We start from the raw sequence: 23,234 nt of genomic DNA on the forward strand, positions 1-23,234 counted from the left end.
AGTGTCATATTCGAAGTTTTTCATTTTTTCCTCATGCAAAACTTTTTTTTTCTTCCCCCCACCCTTTTCCAGTGAAAAATAGCTATTAAAAGAACAATTCTGAAAAAGTTTTCCTTCAAAGTGTTCCACAGAGAAAAGCATTTTCTTGACCAGTTTTTACTTCAGTAGTACTGCACATTTAAGTAACTGCTCACTAACTTCCAAGTCACAGACTTTCAGTTATCTTTCAGTTAGAAATCTTTTCTCCAGATGTGAATTTCACAGTTTTTTTGAAAAGTATATACATAGCAGCATATCAGAACTACAAGCAAAATTACCAGACAGAAAATTAAGATAAAATAACAAGAATATTTAGAATCACAGTAATCAATTTTGAAATGGCTTTTAAGAAGGGTTTATACTGACAGCTATTTAGCTGGTATTTAGAAGAAAATGTTCTTTGAGTGTAATTTATCTGTCAACGCAAAGTACCAGTGTTACCTCTGTACCCTTTTACATACCAGAAGCATCAGCACTGCCTACTAATTGTTACGGTACACTAGATTAAACTCACTAATCTCATTGTTATTAAACAAAACAATAAATTTTGCAGCTAAAGACTTACATAACAGGTGAGTTTTCAGAGCTGTTAGTTTCAGGAACAGCGCAATATTCTTTCAATTCACATCCTAAGCGCACTGTTCTCATGGTGAATGGGAAGCTATAATGACATTTCACCACATTTCAAATCAGAAACAGAAAACCAAATATACCATAATTGTAAGCAGGTCTAAGCAGTTGCTAATGAGACAGTAGGGCCCCCAAAAAGGTAATATACCTTAAATGAGATGTACTTCCCATTCAGATTTCTATAAGGGATAGAATGTCTATCTCCAGTCAGTTTCTAACAAACAAGTTGAGCAGAGATCACTGTGTCATCTGAAATTTCCTAACTTTGGATGTGTTTGCAGATGATAAAATCCTGGCAACTAAAATCAACTAATGAAGGTTTGCATTAGTAAATATGAGAAAAATCAGTCTTCATGCCTGTTCACTCCTTCAACAACTTCCCAAAGATGGTATAGCGTACTAGCAGTGGAGCTAAATCAACATACAGACCAGAGTTCACTGTGAAGCAGGGAGAACCACCAAAAGGCATGTAATCACAGATTCCGAGCACGATTGCACCGTCCAGCTCTATCAGTGGAAGAGGTGGACTGAAACTGAACCAAGACCTGCAGTGCTGCTTTCATGAACAGTCACACTCCTTCACTAACACAAAGTCAGGTAAAACTTGTTCTTAAGTCAAACCTTAAAATGACAATACAAAAGGTCACAGGACCCTTCCCTGACCGTGTGTTTATTTTCAAAGATTTCTCCTGTTCCTATACTACGCATTATACTATTTTCAAATGAAAAGAATGTCTGAAATAGCATTAATTAAAAGAAAGGGGCAAGAAGGAGGATGCATGGGAAATTCTAATGAACCTTTGTGGCAGTAGCTTCTTTGAACCAAGCTGTCAGAGACAACGTTGTACTCTATAATTATGCATGTTTTGAATGGACAGGTTGATACCTAAACAGACATTTGAATTGTCTGAAAGTTGTTTAAAGTACTTGAGCAAAGATTTCAGATTTTAAAATTGTGTTACTCACTACATGAAAACTAGACTGGAAAAAAACCTCTCCTTTCTTTTCATCATTCCAGCACAAATGCAAAAAGAATTAGAAGATTTGTGTCAGTATAGAATACTTCACATATTCTGCTCTCTCTAAGGAAAATGTCAAAAACAACTGAGCTTTCACAAAGCACGCAGACAGATAAACTTTAAAGGTGCTGTATGCTTTTCTATGAAAAAAATGCACCTTTCTACAAGGCTCACAACTACCAAAACAATGAAAATCTGTTGACACTGAAAGTCAGTTTGATTTTATGAGCCTCCAAATACCACAGTTTGAAAAATCTTCTGAATAAGAAGCCCCTTCACAATTTATCACTTGGTAAAACTTCTTTGAAGAATCATCTCTACTACATCCCAAGAGAAAGTGTGCTATTCTGAAAGTCTACTGTCACCAGTATTTATTCATTCCTACTGTGTAACTTCAAAATTATCTTGATATCTCTCCCTTGTCCTTTCTCACATACAAATACCACAGAAGCTTGATGTCTCTCTTACAGGAGATTACATTAGGACCATACTTCTCCCTCTTCAACTTCCTGTAGAGTTCATGATTCAGTGTGTCGTCAGCTGCTTCAGGAGTCTCCAATTCCTTCTCCATAAAAATTTCAGCTGTTGCATTGCTGTATTTATTTGCCCACATAACCACTAAAGAGATATTTTGGGGTTTTAGTAGAAAAACCTTTCCACCTGCTCTTGCATGCTTTTGGAATACAACTGTTATAATGACTTTCTGTCCTTTTACAGATCACTTAGACAAATTTAGCAGTAAAGCAAATACGTAATTTCCTTTCTTTAAAGACCCGAATCAATACCATTTAGACATACACAAAATTTAGAGTTTCAAAAGAAAACAAATTCTTAGCTTTAACTCAATATTATTTCAAATGTTTGAATAGAAAGCCTTGCATGGACAAAACTAAGAACAGTTGAGATATGCAGCCTGTTAATCTCTCTTCAGTTTCTAATGGGTGCTGATATCTTCACAGTGAATGTGATCTTTAGTCTCCTGCAGAGAGCTTTTGGCTTGTAAAAGGGGTGCATTACAGTAATTATTAGTGATAAAGTAAAACATTTTTTCTCACACTAGACATCTTATTTTCATTTTTCAAATTAGCACACCTCCCTTTTTAACTGAAATTATTATCCTTCAATTCTCCAGACTGTCCTAGAGTTTTCTGAAAACTCAGAGTACGGAACACAAATGCATCATTAACCACTAACACCCTCTTAGTCTCTGAGGCTGGAGGATGGCGGGACAGCGTGACATCCAAAGCACTGTGGCATTTCTTTACTGGCTAACAGTCACAACTCTAACTTAGTCTGTCCTGAGCCACCTTCTACAGCACTCCAGGAGATAGAACTATACTGACTACAATATACAAAACCAAGTTAGAAGTAAGACTGACTTTTAAAAGATCCACTGATGTTTAAGAAATACTTTGTTTTTACTCATCATGAAATACAATTCTGCCTTTGTGATCATGGTCCAGCACAAAGGATTTAACTCTAGTGGCCTGTCTTGCCCATTTTATGCAAATAAATACATTTGTCAAGTTACTTCTATTTTATTTAAATAAGCAATGAATGTGAATTCACATGTTTAAAGGTAAATATTGTTTCAAATCAGTGTACAAGGCCATTGATAGTGAGTAGTTATACTTTCTCCAACAATGTGATCGCTTTCATACAGAAAAATAAACCTAAGAGAAGGATAACTGTAGATTTAACAAAATCAATAGAAATAGTATTATTAGTCTCTTTTTGATATATTCAGCACATCATACTAATATAATTTCAGTTACAGCTATATGAAGATAAGCTGATATCAGGTAATGAGTATTAAAAAAAAAAAAACAGTTTTATTCTGCTCTTCCAGATAGGAAGTCCCTGTCACTGACCTTTAAGGTACAGATAAAAGAAAATGCTCTTTTCTCCAACCAACTTTCCAAAGAGAATTGCTTTCCATTCTACTTTAAAAGCCCCTTCTGATGGAAGAACTATGTTAGTAAAAACCTAGAGAGTCATAAGCTTGCTTTCTTTGTTAGCAGCATTACTGCATGACAAAGTGTATTTGAGCAGACAATGGAAGAACCTTTTTGGCTCAGAGGAACTATACAAGAACTCAATTGAAAAATCACTTAGATCACGCCTACAGAGATGCTGAAAACAGCACCACCCTCCTCAGAGTTATGAGAGTTCAAACAGATGAACAAAGTAGCAAGAAGCCTTTCTAATGTGTAATTCAAATTAACACATTCAAATTCCTTTAATAGAAAATACTCAAATCTCAAAAAGCTATACATTTTTCACTGCTGTTAGGTCTTAGAAATAAGCAATTTTTTTTTCCCTTCAGTTTTTCTGTTAATGCATCTCAGAAAAAGATGGGAGTTTTATAAAGTGTAGCGATATGGACTACTGCACAGATTTGTGTTGGTAAGGGGAATAAAATACAATCAAATAAACAACCCATCCTGCAGTTTTCAAAAATATGATGACTGCTTTGAATGAGGAGCTTTTTTTAGGCACATTTTGTTATCACTATAGTGGTAATAAAACAAAGCCCACAGAAAAAGATCAAAACCTCAGCTGGAACAAAAAGTCTAACAGACAGTCATGCTGAGGCTTTGTTCCCGAGCAATTGTATTAATATACATTATCAATACTATAATAAACTCTCCTGAAATATTTCTTTAATGATTAATTCCTTGACTAATTAACGCTTAGCTAGAAAACTATTTTCACTGAAAACTTTGTGATATTTGTGAAGAAACAGAAGTAAACAGTCAAACAGCAAAGCTTTATTGTTAATGAAACTTTCCAGAATATGGATAAACATTAGATTCCATTTCTAGTGACTTAAAGCCTTTCTTGTAGGGTCTTGAGAAATAAAAAGTACTTTAGTTCTCATTTTATTTTTTATTTTAAGCTGAGGATTCTTTAGACATTTCCTTTGCTGTACTGAATTTCTGAGAAGCTAGTATCTTGTTTATTGGGCACAGCAGCAAATAAGTGAGAGCAATTATACTGATGCTTTTAATTTTCCCCTAACTTTGCCAGTCAACTGTGTCATTCCACCAGATTTAAGTAGTCCAGTATGTTTCTAGTCTGAAAATGGCACTAAAACTCTCAGAGGAAAATCCTTACTTGCTTTTGAGAGACCTTGAAGTAAAGCTATGCCCAAATGAAGGCTGCAATTCCAGACTCCATTAATATTAAGAACCACTTATCAGATCCTGTAAAGCTTTATTGCTTTCCACCTGGCCTAGATTACTTCAATTCTTGAGCATACAATACTACAGAGGACAGTACCATAACCCCTCCCTGCCCTGCAGAGCTGCACTAGGTACCACAGTAATGCGGGAAGTGCCACACTGCCATCTGCAGCCAGGAATACCCACCAATGTGATAACTCACTGCTCAGTTTCCTTACAGCCAACTGTCATTTTCTTTTCATTTTCTCCCTTAACACTGATGAATCTCAAATTGTTTACTTTTCAATGCCTCAATCAAACATGACCTTTCAAACTTTTAATCATTGCAAAAAAAGTTATTTTGCAGCACTTAGAGCTAGAGTTACAGGAACAGCAAAGTAAGAAGGGAAGGAGAAAGTGAGCACCTCAAAATTTCCATTACCTGTCTGGTGTGTATGGGGCCTGGGGTCTTGAAGCCTCCTTGACAGCTGCATTCAGAAACACTGTAAGGGTCCGAGCTGCTTGATGAGCACTTGGAAAGTGAGTCACAGCCCACCACAAAGGTGTTATCTAGAGGCAGTTCCTGAATGACATGGTGCTTCTTGGGGGGTACGGGAGTCTCGGGTTTAATTTGAAAGGTAGGCTGTGGAGAAGCAGACTTGTAGTGCTTTGCTAAATCTGGGCTATCGGGCTTAAATGTGGTTGGTGTGGTGGCCCAGTTATATTTTCCCATAGTCTGTTCTTCTAGCTCTACAGGAATGTCTAAAGTGCCATTTATGTGCTCATGGCCAGGATCATCAGGCTTAGATTCTTCAATAGTCACAAAGTTGAGGAGGAGACTTTTTGGAGAGCGCTTCTTCTTCTTCTTCTTTTTCTTGATCTGCCTATTCTCTTGGTTTGGGGAAACCCATTCACCACTCTGCTTGTTCTTTTGGACAACCTTGTGCCTAGGCGTCTGGCGGCACCGTACTAAAGCAGTAACAAAAATCACCAGAATGACTGTCATAGTGCCTGCAATAATGGCAATGATGATCTTGACATAATCATTGGTTTGTGGGGTTATCTCACCATCCCCAACATTCTGGCCAACTGGAGTTTCCATATTCCTGCGCACTAGCTCTTGTACGTAGGAACTATTGGTGACTGTCTCATTCACAAACAAATGCACAAGAGCTATAGTATAAAGTGACTCTGGCTGTCCTAGGTCATTGACTTTTATCACCAGTCTGTGCAAGCCATGATCTGATGTAATTACCTTCTCTTTCAAAGTAATATTGCCTGTTAATTGGTCAATTGTAAACAAGCCCCTTGAGTTCCCACCTATGATGCTATAGCGGAGCTCTGCATTCATTCCTGTGTCATTATCAACTGCAAAGACTTTAGTAACTACAGACCCTGGACTGGCTGATGTTGGAACCAACTCATATGAATAATTAGATGAAGGAATAACAAAAACAGGCCTGTTGTCATTTACATCAACAACATTGATGGTCACTTTGGCAGTTGAGGAACGCTGTATTCTTCCTCCATCCACAGCTTTTACCTGGAAAGTGTATGACCCCTGCTGTTCCCTATCAAAGGTAATATTAGGTCTTATTACACCAGTAAGGGGATCTATAATGAAATTATCTCTACCATTTAATATAGAGAGAGTGACCGCAGCATTCTCTCCAGAGTCAGCATCTGTAACTGTGATAAGCCCCACTGTGCCATACATGGGTAAGTTTTCTGGCACATAGAAATTATATTCGTTATGTGTGAAAGCAGGGCTGTTATCATTCTGGTCCAGGACAGACACTGTCACAGTAGCATTGGTCTGCAAGGGTGGCATCCCATTATCCTTAGCCAGCACAGTGAAGGAGTACCTGTCTTGCTTTTCTCTGTCCAGCTTTCTCACTGCTGTCAGGATGCCTGTACGGCGGTCAAGGTTGAAAATAGGGGGTGCATCAGAACCCAGGATATAGCTGATCTCAGCATTGCGCCCACTGTCAGCATCCGTAGCGCTTATCTTGGTTAACTGAGTACCAGGAGCGTTGTTTTCAGGGATGGAAAGACCTATGATAGGCTGTGTAAAAACTGGGGCATTGTCATTTTCATCTTTAATTTTGATCAGGAGCATTGCAGACTGGTTTAAGGGAGGTTTCCCTGAATCTGAAGCCACTATTTTAATGGCATATTCCCGTGTGGCTTCATAATCTAGAAATGTGGCCGTCTCCAGAAGAAACTGATTATCAAACACTGGCTTTAGCCTAAACGGGACATCATGATCTGTAAAACAGGTAACTTTTCCGTTCAGATCAGCATCCTTGTCCATTACTGTTATCAATGCAATTTTTGTATTAAGGGGAGCCTTCTCAGACAAAAGCACCGTCCCATTCACTGGATTGATGATGTATCTTGTGTCTATTGATGGGATGTTGTCATTAATATCTGTGACATTAACAGTCACTGTTGCTCTTGATGGAGTTGAACTGCCATCACTTGCCAAAACAGTTAATTTGTGTACAGGAGATTCCTCCCTGTCTAGCGGTTCTTTTATAGTGATGAGTCCAGTGGTGTTATCAATGGCAAAGAGCCTTTTGGCCAAACTGGAGATCTGATTACTGAAATAGAAGTGGATTTGTGCATTTGAGCCCAGGTCTGCATCAGTGGCGTGGAGCTGAGAAACAGAGGTGCCCACTGGAGCATTTTCTGGAACACTAACTTCAACATCATTCTCTTTGAAGACTGGGCGATTATCGTTCACATCAGTCACAGTGACTTGCAGGATGGCAGTGCTAGATCTTGGAGGGCTTCCACCGTCTTCAACTTTAATTTTCATCACATAGGTATCCTTCTGTTCCCTATCCAGGATCTGTTGGACAATCAGTTGAGGCCACTTATCTCCCTCAGGTGTCTCAATTATATCAAGACCAAATACATTTTGACCCTACAAGACATAAAAAGAACATACTTTACCACAACAGTATATTCAAACAGAGAAACATCTCATTAATGTTCTGAAATTGTCATGGAACATATATTTACATATATATTGTATACAGCAATACACATGTATATATTTACCTTTATTTTGCAATATCCAATTTTGGTTTAAGTTCTAGGGCCTTAAGAAGGCTTCTGAGCAAACATGTGAAGAAACGGATACTTTAGAAAAACAGGAGGGGTGGAGGTGTGTTTTGTTTTGGGATTTTTAAGAAAAGTTATTAAATTCCTGGACAGATGTAATTTGGTTTCTCTATTGTATGAATGAGTATGGAGAAGGGGAACGAAGCCGAAGTTCAACCACATCCAAAGGCAGGACAGTATGCATACACTGGAGGACCGAAACCAGTATTCAATTTCAAGGAAAACAAAAAAGATAAAGGGACTGTTTCTCTGTTCACGGAGCAACTCTGGACACGATCTGAAATCATTAGCTTAAAAAAACATCACCATCATTGAAAAGGGGCTTACTACATAATTCAGGTGTTAGATGGTACAGGCAAAACTAAATCATAACAATTTATTAGAAAGATATTTAACTCATTAAAACTATTCCTTCCTTCATCATTATATATTTGGTATTTGTAGTGAAAATTGCAATGCCAGTGAGAAAAGAAGATCTACTTTCATTTCAAAAAATATCACAGAACTACGAGATCAATTTGAAAATAATCAACTTTTTTTCATGGGGTTTGTTGAACAACTAACACTCCTGGAATGTGAAGAAATGCTATATATATTGCACAAATATATCTTCTTCTAAAATACTAGTGTTGACAAAGTAATCTGCTGAAAGAGAGACTGGAATCTAGAACTAGGCTCCCTCTTCTGCTGTCTCCTCAGACAAGTGGGGATTAAGAATATCACAATTATCCTCTTTTCTCCCATCTCTCACCCTTCAGAGAAAGAAAGGATGTAAAGGCAGTTTTCCAGCTATACATCCATAAGGGCAGAGCTAGAACGCAGATCATTGAAGCTGAATGTATAGGATGACCAGAAAAAGAAAGCATCGACAAAGATATTGACAAATTAGGATTTTCTTTTTGTGTGTCATACTTTTAATATTGAACAACTGCATCCAGCCTGGTTCTTTCTCTGTTTGTTGTGTTTGTCTCACCTTTACTCATGCAATTGTATGCATATTCTAAACTGATCTGAGACACTTGAGAACAAAGGGAAAGAAAATGTTCCCAGTGTGCAAGGTTCCTCATTTCTCATTAATTGCAAAAAAATTATATTCACTGTATCTTGCTACCCACCATTAAGTGAATGCATTTATAGGTCTAATTCTGTGTAAGGCTGTACTCTTTCATTGATTTGTTTTCTCATAGCCAGAATTTGACCCTACACAAGTAATCATTTATTCCACAGAAAAGAACTATTCATCTACATTTCAAAAATTACTGTGCCACTTGCACAGTATTTGTGACAACATTAAGTTGCAACTAGGGACAGTCTAAAGTGAACTGGAACACATTTTGAAACAATAAAACAAATACAGCTTTGGCTTCCTTAGCAGAAGACATAAGAAAATATAAGCCTTGCAAATGATTTCTAAATCAAGATATACTTCTTGAACTAATTAGCTTAAATTTTAGAATGGAAATTCTAGGCTGATCTCTTCATGAAGGTGGAGTGCGAGTTTCCTCTTCATCTTCAAACTGGCTAGCAGTAATTTGCAATAAATTTCATAATTTGAAATTGAGAAATTATGAGTTATATATTCTATGCTTTAAGATAGATTTCCAGAAAAAAAAAAAAAGTAACAGAAGCTAGAGGGAAGAAAAAAAAAAAAACCTGTCAGCTATCTTTTACTTCTTTATTTGTACACAAGCTGACAGATGGGCACTGATTATTCTGTCATTAGATCCCACAACTACAACAAACACTTCATACAGACTTTGAATACATGTAGCTACACATATGCATACCCATTTCTGCTTTTCTTTAACTATCAAGTATGAGAAAGATATTTTTCATTATAGCATACGAGTTTGATATAAAATATAGAGCTTCAGTTCCCCATCACTAGCAGTAAATTACTGGAGAAACAGAAAAGAATGCAAAGATCTCTTCCAAGTTAATAATTAACACTTAAGTCATTTTCTATGGAAAAATATTATCCAAGAGTATTTCTTACTATTCATTACAGGTTTATACATCTTTGTAAACCACCAAAAAAAAAAAAAAAAGAAGACAGTTACAGACAATTATACTTTCTCCTAATTCAAGCAAGCCTATTTCACGTTGTTTAAAGGACAAGATTAGGTGTGAGATTATGCTGCATTTTAATAAATGCATTTTCTAAGAACAGACAGTTGTCCCATTCTAAACACTCAAAAAAATGATGAAACATTCAAGAAACATTTTTAAGATTATAAATACCGAACTCTCTCCCTTATGAGCAAAGAAATTGAGAGTTAAAAATCCTGAGATAAACGGGAAGAAAACCCTTCAGGAGGAAATTCTTGATGTTGAAGTAAATGGCTCTATCATCACTAAAACCTCAGTGAAGTGAACATTCCCATTAGGGTCAGATTATTATTTGGACTGAACTGTACCTCAGTCACCACATTAACCCAGTGATCTGAAGATTTCGTTCACATTAGGAAGTGTATGAGTCCATACGAAAAGCATAATAGATAATTAATATTTTTATGGAACCTCTCGTCACTAAAATGACTGACCGGTAAAAATAAATCTGCTACATTATTATCTCACCACTACTAAAGGATGGGGAGTGATAAATATAAAAGGTTGATTTTTTTTTAAGCTAAAAAGACTGTTTAAGCAATGTAACCTATTTGAGGCAAAACAAAGTTATGCCCATCTCAGAGCCAGGATTAGCTTTAAGATGCTCTTCTTTATTAGGGCAATAAGCAACTTTGTTACCTTTTACAATTTTCATAACATCCTTTTCAGTGGATTCATGCACACAGTAGTCTGAAATAATTAAACTGGTATTCTTGTTGAATATTCTCTACTGTATATTTACCTGATCATTTGTAATGGATCCAAATGTCCTTTTCGGAGCTGTTTTGGGCTGTCATGTAAATAAAAAATTAGAGAGTTTTTTAAAAATTGTAACATTTAGGTAGATTAATAAACACATAATCAATGATATATGGACACTTAACGTGGTAAGCTAGAACAGCTTCTAGTACTATGGACAGGACTGCACGTGACAAAGAGCACCTAAAGGCTACTCATAACTTGCCTCTAGACATACATATTGCAGTACCACAGTACCTCACCACACTGTTTTGTTAAATCCATGGGGTATTCACTATGTGGACATTGCAATGAATGTTCTTTCAGGCCACAAATTGTAATGTGGGCTTCACTGTTGAGAGTAATGGGAAAGACGACCAGCTTCTGATTAATGCTCATAACAGTGGCACGATCTGTTGTGTTCAGAACTTCTTACAAACTTACACTTGCAGTCCAGTAAGTTGATAGAACATAGTAATTTCTCAAAGAAATAGGTAAAGGAAAGAATACTGTGCTAAATAACTATAGAAAAATGACTGCTTGTGATACTGAAATTAAGACAGTCTATTAGTGATTATTTCTGAAAACATTACAAGTTATATAATTGTACATGGTAACTACACATTGTCAATTGACAGAGTAGATCAACATCATCCTCAATCTTCACTTTTTAGCAATGTCTATACTGTAACTTGCTATTTTTCCACCTCCAATTATAAAAGAGCTTCTATAAACGTAAAACACTGCCAAAGATTTCTTATCCATATACACAACCACACACGAAACCTTACTCATCCTATGAAGCAGACAGAAAGCAAAATGCTGTAGAGGGGATCAATAGAACATAAGGATAATAATGAACCATTTCATGCTGGAAAGGAACAGTGAGAAGTGTAATATGGAATGAAGCAGCAGACAATCGATGCATTTAATACTGATTTTCTGAAAAAGAAGGGAAAAAAGGCTAGGAGGTATACCCAAACATGAAATTACTTCCTTGGAAATCTGAATTTAATGTTATTACAAAAAGACTGAAACAGTTCTAACAACTATATTGCTTGAGCCTCCTTAATCCTTTCGGATGATTTGTTCTTTCTGTAAAGAGTTCCTTTCAATCTTGTCATATTCTGAACATTGTTACTTTATTTTCTAAGAAAAAAATATCTATCTTGTACCTGTCTAAGACAGAATGCTTTTACATCCTCCTCAACTCTTGGCATCCAAGTCTCAGAACTTATTTATTAGATCATGTTCACCTTCATTAAGGAGAAACCATTAGAGACAGTGAATACTACGTTTTTAATATATTTACTTTTTTGCTGCCCTAATTTCTCTGATCGACACTTAAAGCAAGCCTGAAACTCCATACCTAAAATGTGTTAATATTTTTAATCTACAAGCTTTACAAGGGAGAGAAGATTCAGAGCTGGAAAATAGCAATACACACGCTTCACATTTTCAAGACTGCACAGGGTTTCAAGAGTAACTCTCCTCCCAGATTACATCTTTGCCTGTGAAATGCTCTTTCTACTTTTTTTAAAAAAAAAAAAAAAAAAAAAATCAAAAAAAATCTAAATTCTCTTTTGAACCAGGGATTACAATTAAAAAAAAAAAAAAAAACCCACAACAAACCAAAACCAAAATAAAACAAAAACCTGAAACTTTTCTTTTAACAAAAATTCACTTCAAATACTTCTACAAACTAGGGTGGGAGTAATGGTGGATCTGCATTACTGCATTAACATTGACATAAAATTACCAAGATAATTGCTTACAAAAAAAGTGACAGCAGGAACTGGGCTGTCATTTGAATAGTCTTGCACAATGTACTGTAGACATACAGTTAGATATTTCATCAAAATATGCAGCTGCACCACCAAAGTTTATGGAATTTATCTTCACAATACTCCTGCTATATAGTCGTACCACTACCTAAAGATGGGAAATTGAAGTACAGAGACATTTCATCAGTTGTCCGAGGTTTGTAGCTTGTCTGAAAGAGCCAGCCACTTCTGAATTACCAACCATGTTTTAAATTAAATTTTTGAACTTTATACCTTAGAAACTAAACTTCAGAATTTTAAACTTTAAACAAAAGTTCTTTCATTTAGAGACACTCTTCCCACAAGAAGGTCAATAGCTGCAGGTAAGGCAATTAGGGAAGTAACCTCCTGTCTTAATCTCCTCCATTATAGTTGTTCAGAAATATTCACGGCCATCCTATTGAACAGGAAACTACATTTTCAACACACCTGAAGGTGTTCAGATTAACGTATTAAATATGTTTAAGCTTTGCTCTGAATTCCCATGTTTCCACAGCTAGATAAAGCTCTCTCTTTGGAGTCACACTATAGATATATAATGAAGAAAAAAAATTAGGATTTATATTAGGCAACAATATATTCAACAAGTGAATTTTGATATTTGCATTATATACGTGTGACAATTATATATTTGCTCAATTTCCCAGTTGAGAACAGCAACAGGAATAGAACCAAGTATCTCTAAAAAAGAGAAATGAAGGAGTACATGTTTCAGTAATGCAATTCTCTAATGCATCACTGTGCTTTTGGAAGTAACAGCTAACAATTCTGTATTGCTGTTCAGAACAGCTCCTAAATCACAACCTCATTTTGCTTCGACAGCCAAACAAGGTATCTTAGGCTCCTAATCGCACATTTCAGAGCTCTCAGGTGAATGCTGACTGTGTGTTGGAGCAGTATGAACCTGTAATGCCCTCCTATTCACTACCTGCTCTATAATCAGATCAGTACTTTCAGGCAGAAGGAGATTAAAACTGACAGCCACTTGCATACAAGAAAATAGAAGCAACTGAAATGTTTCTGAAAATTCCTTTACCCTAAAGCAGAGACTGTCCAGTATTCCTCAGCTTCCAGTAATTTCAGTGAGAACTGGGGGTGATGGATACACATGGATTTGGCTCATGACAAATGGAAAAACAAGAAATAAAATAAGACAGAAAACCTTTGTCCTTTGTTAAAATGAGTACAATTATTTGCAAACTAATGTTCATTAAATTAATGTTAGTACCTCATTCCCTCTTACACACACACAAAACTTCAACTAAGGTGCAAGCTCTTTTTAAATACATGGCATCTTCATTAAGACAACTCCATATCCTAACCTCTAACGCTGTAGTTTTTCCAAGAAGTTACTTAGCAAGATTATCTTATTTGATCTGAGGCAGTTTTAACCTAAAGTTTGGCTGTGAGCAAACCCACTGTATCTTCCCTTTATGTTTACACTTTCAGGAAAAAATGCTGACAAAACTTTCATCCCAATGGCATCAGTACCCCCCACCCTCCTCACCCCACCTTCTCTTCAGGGATCCTAGCATCCAGAAACACAAAGAAAATAAATGAAGATAATAACATGTTCTCTGGATTTACGCCACAAAGACATCCTTTCACATGCAGGGACCATACTTCAATGTACATGTATCACTGCTTTATGAATTTTGACATTAAAAAATACACAGCCTTAATGCAGAAAATTCATAAATCAATTTGGAAAAAAAAGTAACAGAATAAGAAAGAATAACTAATACAATAGAATTCACTTCTTTTCATTCCAAGTAGTCTTCCCCCAGCTTTCACAAAACAGGCTTTAGGAGCTGTAGGCCTGTTGCACATACTGCTAAAACAAACATGACAGTAAGCCTTTCTCAAAACCTCCACTCTTTGCAGGGTTTTGTAAAAATCAAAAGACGACAAAGTTTGTGTGGGACATTTAACTACTACAGGATCATTTTTGCTTTTGAAAGAAATGAAGCTGTGCTTCTCCAAATAATGAAAACTTACACTTTTTGTATTATTCTGAGAAAATAACAGTGGAACTACCACATTAAACTGTAAAAGTACGTGACGTATGTAAGTGCAAGATGCCACTTCACTACACCTTGGAACATAATAAATAATACTGCAATTTCAGAGTAATAAACCAGAGACAGTTGCTGAGAAGACGTACAGAGTGACAGTAAGTATTAAAAATAGTTCCAGAGAGACTGAATTCTAAAACTCATTAAATAAAAGTCTTTTCACCACGCTGATCAGGGAATGTAGTGGATAAACCAAAAACACGTTTTCCAGTGCTGCATTTATCAGGAAGACAACTTGTTGTCTTCCTCCTCCAATGTTACTGACTCCTATTCATCTGAAACAGTAAAACAAAAGCAAGATAAAAAGGAAGAAATATTTCCTTATTGTGAGGCAGTAACTTGACTCTGAATGTCAATTTTGAAAAGAAATCTCATGCTACCTGCATGTATTCAAAGTTCTAATATTTAAACTGTCATGACTTCTAGTTAACAAGTTATATTCCTAAAAACAGCTTCCCTTTGAGTTCTTTAGGATCAAAAATCTTAAAAGCATATTTGATACATACTTTTTTAAGTAGTTATACTCAAGAATATATTCCTTTCTAAAACAAAAATAGATTTTACTCTAACTGAATAGATTTGTGCTATTTCTCACTTAAAATCAGTGACAAAATTGATACAATTGAATTAAGAATCTTAGAACGGCATGTTTACAGGGGAAACGCCACTCACCATCGCATTCCAGCTTTTCTGCTCAGTTTTTGTTCACCGTTTATATTATCTAGTAGCAGTTCAGTCCTGAATATACACTATAAATTTTGGCTAATGGGCACGGGGTTTCCCTCCAACAGGAAAAAAAATGCGAAAAGCCCCATAGAACCATAGAACACAATAAGCCAATATTTAAGCATGAAGAACACTAGCTTCAGAAGGTAAATATAATATCCATCTCCTGTTGCACAGATACATGCTACCTGGTGGGACTAATCTGTATCTTCCAGTAAATTGTGAACTATCTATCCTTGGAGGCTGAGACAAGCTCTCACACAATTCATAGGAAAAACTGCGTAGAGTGGTTAATCTTAGAAGTAAAGTGAATGATGGGGTGTATCTCCACAGGAAAGCTAACACCAGAATAAACAAACCTGCTGAAGTGTTCTTTAGCAATATGACTGACCTCACCCAAACTGTACTATTCCAGAAAAAGCAAATTAAGCAAAGATAGTTGAAGCCATTTCTGCCCAGTAATGACTCGTGTAATCCAAGTCAGAGAAAAAGCAAGCTTTCCCAGGTCTGGATCCACTCAAAGTTTTTTCCTGAGGTTAATTCAGTCACTGTCCTAAACCAGATGTTTCAAAACAACAGTACACATACTGTTTGCGGTACAATAAAACTTTGTCATACGTAGGCAGAAATCGGACCTGAGGCCTCTTCCTTAGTGGAAAATATCAACAGCTTTGGGGCAATCTACATGATTTCAACCACCAAGGTGTCAGTGTGGCAAAGAAGAACTGAGAATTTGCCCTAGAGTCTTCATAACTGCTCCATAATAACCTCAGGTTAAGGAACCGTCACAATACCCATAGAATTAATCTTGCTTTAAGACACTTGCTAAGACAGACAGCATCTCAGCCACATACAGGTTAGAATTAGGAAAATGGTTGTAAGGAAGTACCCTCTGGGAATGATAACAAGCTCTGAATAATTTATTGTGAAGTTTAGCCTTCATGTTCTAAAAATGTGATGTAAACAACTGAATCTACCAAACCAAAACTATGAAAATGAATCAACCTAAAATCCAGAAAAAAACATGTTAACTTATGTCCACTGACCATCAGCATGGAAAATGAAACACACCTCAAACAATATAACATAAATGTGCCTTAAACAATTTTTAACTTGGACACAAAGATTTAGCCTATACCTTGATTTTTACACTTGCTTAATTCCTATTTCTTTATTTTAAAGGGTTTAATGTATTGTTAGGATTCTTGCACATTAAGACATTAAGCTATGAACAGGAATTCAATTTCTTATGTTTATGAAGCAGTGAGTTAAATGAACAGTTGATATTGAACGCAAAATTTGTTAGGCCCATTACTATTTTTAAAACATGCCTAGGACATTCTACCAACTACTGTCTGTCATTAGACATTAAATTCACAGATACTGAAATAAGACAAAACAAGTACTCTCCAAGAAAGGATTGAGTCAATTTGCTCACAGAAATCTGCAAGACTGCTCACTACAGCAAAATAGTTGTCAGTTGTTACATGGATTCACAATTTAGAGCACTATCTCAAAATCCTAAGGTGATAGTGCTAGTTGCTTGCACTGAAACTAGTTGCTAAATGTTACGTATTCTACCTACAGAGTCAAAACTCTACTCCTACCCTCAATTAATTTTACTGTTACTGTAAGAGGAGGCCTACTGTGGATATATGTAGAAGAACCCATTGTAAAATGTAAAATTAAATTACATCTGTTTTGAAATTCGGCGTTATGGCTTTTAACAAAACAGCAAACCTCGACTAAATTAGTGAAAGTGAGTATGACAGCTGAAACGACAGAGCTTCCAAGAGGTCTAAGCATTATTAAAGTTTTTCCTTATTATGGTCTTAGGCACAATCTGATTAGTTCCAAAAGCTGCCCAGCAGGAAAAGCCAACCACTCATTCCACAGTATACACATGTTAACTTATCTCTTTAGTTTTCAGCTATTTCAGAGCCAGGTAGTACACAGCACTATAGCATGATTTATAGTGATACTGATTTTTTCAAATGTAAACCATTAAAGAAAATCCAGATCATCACAATGTATGTTACTACCTTAAAATGCCTCCTGATGGATAAACTTACTCCATTCACCAGTATACAAAAAGAAAAAAAAAAAAGAAAAAGAAAAAAAAAAAAAGAGGGCAGAAAAATCCACTGCGCATAACTGTTAAATTAGTTAGGTCTTGTTAGAGGTAAATAAGTAACAAAAAGCAACCTTCTTTGTTACCTTGCTCATGAAACTAAGTAGCCTGTAGCACATGCTATGCATACAAATATGTAGTTGAACTTCAAACCAATATTCAAAATAGATTCTGAAAGACTTCGTTCCTGTTTATAAGAATTCTTCTAATATTATCTGAACATTACAACAGCAATGAGGAGACCAGTAGGTTTACTGTTTCTTCTAGCCCTATGAATGTTAGATGTGATTTCTACGCAGATTCCACCCGCCACCCCCCCATTACTTATTCTGAAAGGTTTCAAGGCTGTGAGTGAGATTTTTCAACCAAATGGAACACTGAATTATATGCTCATACATCAAATAATCTTAAAGTTATTATCAAAGCTAATCATTAATATGGAAGCATATGAACCACCAGGTTTTAATTCCACAAAGGTAAATTCACTTCTTAAAGAGTCTTGACTCTTCTTCCAGTTCCTTAACATCGGAAAACTTAGGAGAAAACCTTATTCCTTGAGTAGTACAAAGGTTTCTGCCACTGGGTAGGAGAACAACTTCTGCTTATATCTCTGGACTTTACTTCTCATCTTAGCTCAGGCAGATATACATCTCTAATACAAACTGAATTAATTTTATTTCTACTTAATGTAATACAATGGGCATGCTTCTTGGTGAAAAAATGTGTTTGCACAGTTTCTGTTCTGTTCCATAAGCCTACGAAAAAATATATACATTTTTAAGCAAAATATTAATTCCTTTACTACTGTATCAAAAAAAAACCACTTCAAAGACAGTGCTGTTTTCATAGTATAAGAATGTCACCATTAGACCGATGTAAACAGAAGCTAAAATAAGTGCTTGTGGCATGATGTAGTTTCTAAAACGTTGCCCAAATTCCAAGTTTCAAATTTCACAATTTTTACAAAATAGGTTCAAAAACTGAACTGGAAAACTGCACATCTGAAAGATATCCAGGTAAGAATATCAGAACCACCACTTCTGGACAAGAAACCTGCGAGTCTCAAATTGGTGGCAGCTCAGGAACAGCTTGGGAAAGTATGCTTGTGCTGTTCTTACAGTCTCTCCTAAGTATCTGATATCAAGTGTTAGAGACCAGATACAAGATCAGGTGAAACTCATTTTCATCCAGGAAGGCCACCTCAGGTCAAATCAGCATCATTCACATCATTTAGCTATAAGGAAACTGAGGCACAGAAAGCAGAAGTGACTCATTCACAACTACTCTGCAGGCAGTAACAAAACCACGAGCTGAATCTCACAGGTCAGTGGCCCTCAAAGATCAGGTCACCAAGAGTACAAAGTATCTGCATTACAGAAAACAAAACAAAAGCAAACATAGTACTGGTTTAGATACCATTACAAGATGAGAACAGGATTTCAAGTCAATTGTACACCTTTAGCAAACTTCATAGGTAGTTTGGAGGAAGACTCCACTATTTCTCATGCAGCACTGCTCTAAATAACAAAAAACTTTTATTCAGACTGCTCATTTATTCTCTCCAAAAGTTAGTAGAAAGAATGATGATAAAACTGATCTTTTACAGAAGTCATAAACATTGTAAATAATCACCCTGCCATCCATATACCACTAGAAGAAAGACCATTGGAATGGTTTGTGTCCTATTTTTTTAATCAGACTCTCTGAACCATTTTTTATATTTATTTTTCCCTTCACTATGATTGAAATGCACACACTTTTGCCTTCTAGGATCCCATCCTCACAAACAACCTCAAGAGCAAAAATCACTCCAAAAAAAAAAAAAAAAAGTAGATTCTCTTGCTGTCCAGGATGTCTATGGCTGTCATTGTTCAGTCCTTAGCAGAAACAACTGGGCTGGCAGAGATAACTATCTGAGACTTTGAAAACAGAGACAAGGAAAGACTGAAAAGACAAAAAAAGTCCCGCTAAGATTCATATGTGAAGATGTACAGAAAAGGTCAAAGTTTTAACACAATGCACTTCAAAATCTGAATAATAAAAAAAATAGAAACATCAGAAGCAGATACTAAAAAAAAAAAAACGCATTAACAATTTTTTTTCTTTAACTTTGTCAAAGGTCCAGTTAGGCATTTAACTTAATTGCCAAGAACTCTGGATGATGCTGGCAGTTGAAGGTTTAAATTATTCAAATGACTTTTTTTATGAGTATGAGACAACTACTGGAGTGGACTACTTCAGAAGTTAAAAAACCCATAAAATTAATGTAAAATCTTACCGAGAACTAGGTAATCTGTAAACTTCAAGGAACTGATTCATGTTCCGATATTTTACAAGCATAGCAAGCATCTTGGATATTCATCTTGGATGAATATTTCATTTATGCGAAACAATAAAAGGTGTGCAACACTGATGGAAAGCAGGAAAGTTCTATCAATCTTTTATGGTCTATTCGTAAGACTGACTTTCAAATTATGGTACTCACACTTTGTGTTGGCTTTCCATACACAGGTCAATTCACCAATGGAAAATACTAATATCTAACTGCCAGAATACTATTTTTGAGGTTACATGGCAAACAGGATGGGCAACAAAACAGAAGCTACTACTTTCTTTACACATTTAAACGTGCTACAACAGGTTTGAAAAGTCCCTAATGGAAATGAGGATGAAAATTATATGGCTGGGGTTAAAATGAAGAGGAAGAAGTAATCTCAAAGTGAAAAAGCCATAACATCCCATTCTGAAATGCAGAGGAACATCCTGACTCAAAAGAAAAGAGAAAAAAAAAAAAAACAACACACCAGAAAATGTCAATTTGCTTGATAAAGCAAAGAGAAAAAAGTACAATTATTTGACTTTGGAACATCAGCAATAACCAAAGCAATAATACACATCACATTAATAGAGCCAGCAATTATAGCACAATGTGAGAAAAATGTATTTCAGTACTGACAGCTGATGACTCAGAACTCATTCCTTTTACCAATGTTTCTTTTTGTTTCTTTAAAATTGTCTGAAATGCTCTTTGCTACATGTCCCAGCTTCAAAAGCTCTACAGGACTTCAGCATTCAGACCAATTATATTTCTGGGCTGGGGAATATAAATTACTTGGTAATAAAACTTTCTTTCACGAATAAAAATAACCATAGTCAAGTGCCACAATCCATGGTTGACACTATTTTTAATGCATTTTTTGATAGCTAAAAGAATATAATTTTGGACTTACCTTTTTCTCCTCCCTGTACTTCCTCTTGAAAGGAAAAGTATTACACACAGTGTATTTGGGGGAAAACCAGCTAGGATTATTTGAAACTCTATCACTATCATTCAATATTAGAAAGCTAAAAAAAAAAAAAAGTAAAATCAAGAACACATTATTATTATAAAAGCTTCTTTAGTATTTTAATTGTGTATTTTATGACAACTAAACCCAGGAAAAACTGGAATTACCTCTCCTCTATTTTCAAAACTTATCTTAAAAACTGGAAATCTTCAACCCTCCCAAAACCAGGTCATAGAAAATTGAGTTGGACAACGGAAAAATCTGAAAGTTTTGTGAATATTATCATTCACTTCTATTTTTTCTTTTCTCTACTGAGCATTTTTAAAAAGTAGCATTTTTTTATCATCTCATGTATATGTGAAAAAGACAACTATTCATTAATAACTTGCAATTTTTAATAATAAAAATTGGAATAATTTTAGGAATTGCATGCAGTCTGCTGGAAAACCTAATTCAAGGTTTCTCATGATAGACACCCAAAACACAAGTAAAATTTGTATTGCTGTATCCACTACAATAACTAAAAGAAGCAGAAAAAAAAATAATCCTCACAAAAGTATTCTAAAACTAGAATTAATGTGGATACCAAGAACTTTTACATTCCAAGCAGCAATACAGAGTACTAAGATTAGTTAATTTTATTCTAGAATTTGCAATAATTATTTTTAATTTGGTCAAAAAAAATAATCGTCTTTAAAGATAATTCGTTTCATGCTTGGATGCTGATAGCTCTTGCTGCCTTTAGTAATAAGGTTCTTATTTAGTAATAAACAAGTTTAATGACAAACTTTTTAACTAACAAAATTACAAAAAAAAAATTAAAGATCCTGTTGGATATACTGGTGACAACTACTATAGCAAGTGGAAAACCAAAAGTAGTTTCACTAATATAATAAATAAGTGGTCTGAAATTCAGAACCTATGTTAGGTCATTCTTTAAAGATAAAACAGAGGCGAAAGAGAAGTATCTTTATTCATAGATACTTGCATTGAATATATAAAAATAATGTACCCGCACAATGGCAGCAGACTCTCAGGGTATTTTGAAAAGGCTCCTACCTTTTTCCTTTGTGACACACAAAATATTAAGTCTTTAGAATATTGTAGATTTTGAGACAGTAGTAAAGATTATGGGTGCAGTATAATTTGCCCTAAGTGTACTGCTAGCAACCTGCCAGAATAAAAGATGTCCCACATATAAAATTGCTAAATATGTATAGGCAGTCCAAGCCACAATTTTTTCTTCTACTGCATCTGAGAAAAAGTTCCTAGAAGACGTAATTTGTTTGTGCTGTTCCCACCTATCAGGTTTGGCAAAAGATAAGTCAGAAACTTGGAGGCCATATTTGATCCCTAAGTATTGGGGGGGGGGGGGGGGGGGGTTTTTGGAGTGGGATGCGCCCGGCGCCAGGAGCACAGGAAAGAGGGACACAAAGAAACTAGGTGACTTATCACAGAGTCAAGAACAGGCTTATACGCCACTCATCAGATGGCTGCAAGTTCAGTGTGTGTCCTGCTAGCTGTATTTGGTAGCTCAAAAAAAAAAAAAAAAAAACAAACAGCTATCAAGGAAAAAGTTATAAATACTACTCCAGCAAAGATGTATTAAGCAGTTATCTGTTTAAGAACCTACTAGTAAATGGAATAGAAAAGAGGGACAGACATTTATGAAATGCCAGTTGATGACTGCATGGAGGATTCCCAGAGTAACCCATGAAAGACACAGTAACCCACTTGGGAACAACATAAATCCATTACCATTTTAAAGAACTGCAACCAACTGATTGTGGTAAAGCTCCACAATTACAAACGAGCAAACAACTGCTACCTTTCTTGAACAACACACAGGTCAGGGAAGTATAAAACCAACAGCAAATGGGAATAGGTGGTGAAGTCTGAGGCCTCTGAAATTCTTATAGTAAGTTGCCCCAAAATCAAGTCTGGAAAACTTAGCAGAGATCTGCTGAATTCCTCACTCTTCTCTATGCTTGCACTTTTCACCACACTATAAGGCATAAAGAGCATCTTAATACATTAGGAAAGCACGCAGCGATGTTGTCCTCCTCACCCGAGTATTTCAGTGGCAAATTTGCTGTTCATTTCTACATACAGTTTTCAAATTTGTTCCGATTTTAAATAACATAAATATGGGTTAAGCAATGTTCAGGAGCTGCTTTTACAATTGATAAAAGCATTTGCTCCTTAAAAGCACTGATAAATTTATTTCATTTCAGACTGTGAAGGTACTGATTTTTCAAAGACTGAATTTCAATGGTAGATTGTCACGAGGAAAGCTAATGATAGCTGTAAAATTTAAAATTTCAACTTAGAAGTTTTTACATACATATATTTTTTAAATATAGC

The 23,234-nt window shown here is 35.7% G+C and overlaps 1 protein-coding gene across 1 annotated transcript in view; it reads right to left on the bottom strand.

Moving 5' to 3' along the window:
- The window catches only part of PCDH11X (protocadherin 11 X-linked), a 452,326-nt gene that overhangs the window by 417,177 nt on the left and 11,915 nt on the right, over positions 1-23,234 (bottom strand). Inside the window, exons 2-3 of the mRNA XM_035898661.1 lie at positions 10,833-10,880; positions 5,295-7,781 (exon numbers count right to left, since the gene is read on the bottom strand). Coding sequence (XP_035754554.1) covers positions 5,295-7,781; positions 10,833-10,880 — 2,535 coding nt within the window. The remainder of the gene's footprint in view (positions 1-5,294; positions 7,782-10,832; positions 10,881-23,234) is intronic.

Source organism: Egretta garzetta, unplaced genomic scaffold (genome assembly GCF_000687185.1).
Source record: "Egretta garzetta isolate BGI_Z169 unplaced genomic scaffold, ASM68718v1 scaffold220, whole genome shotgun sequence".
Lineage (NCBI taxonomy): Eukaryota > Metazoa > Chordata > Aves > Pelecaniformes > Ardeidae > Egretta > Egretta garzetta.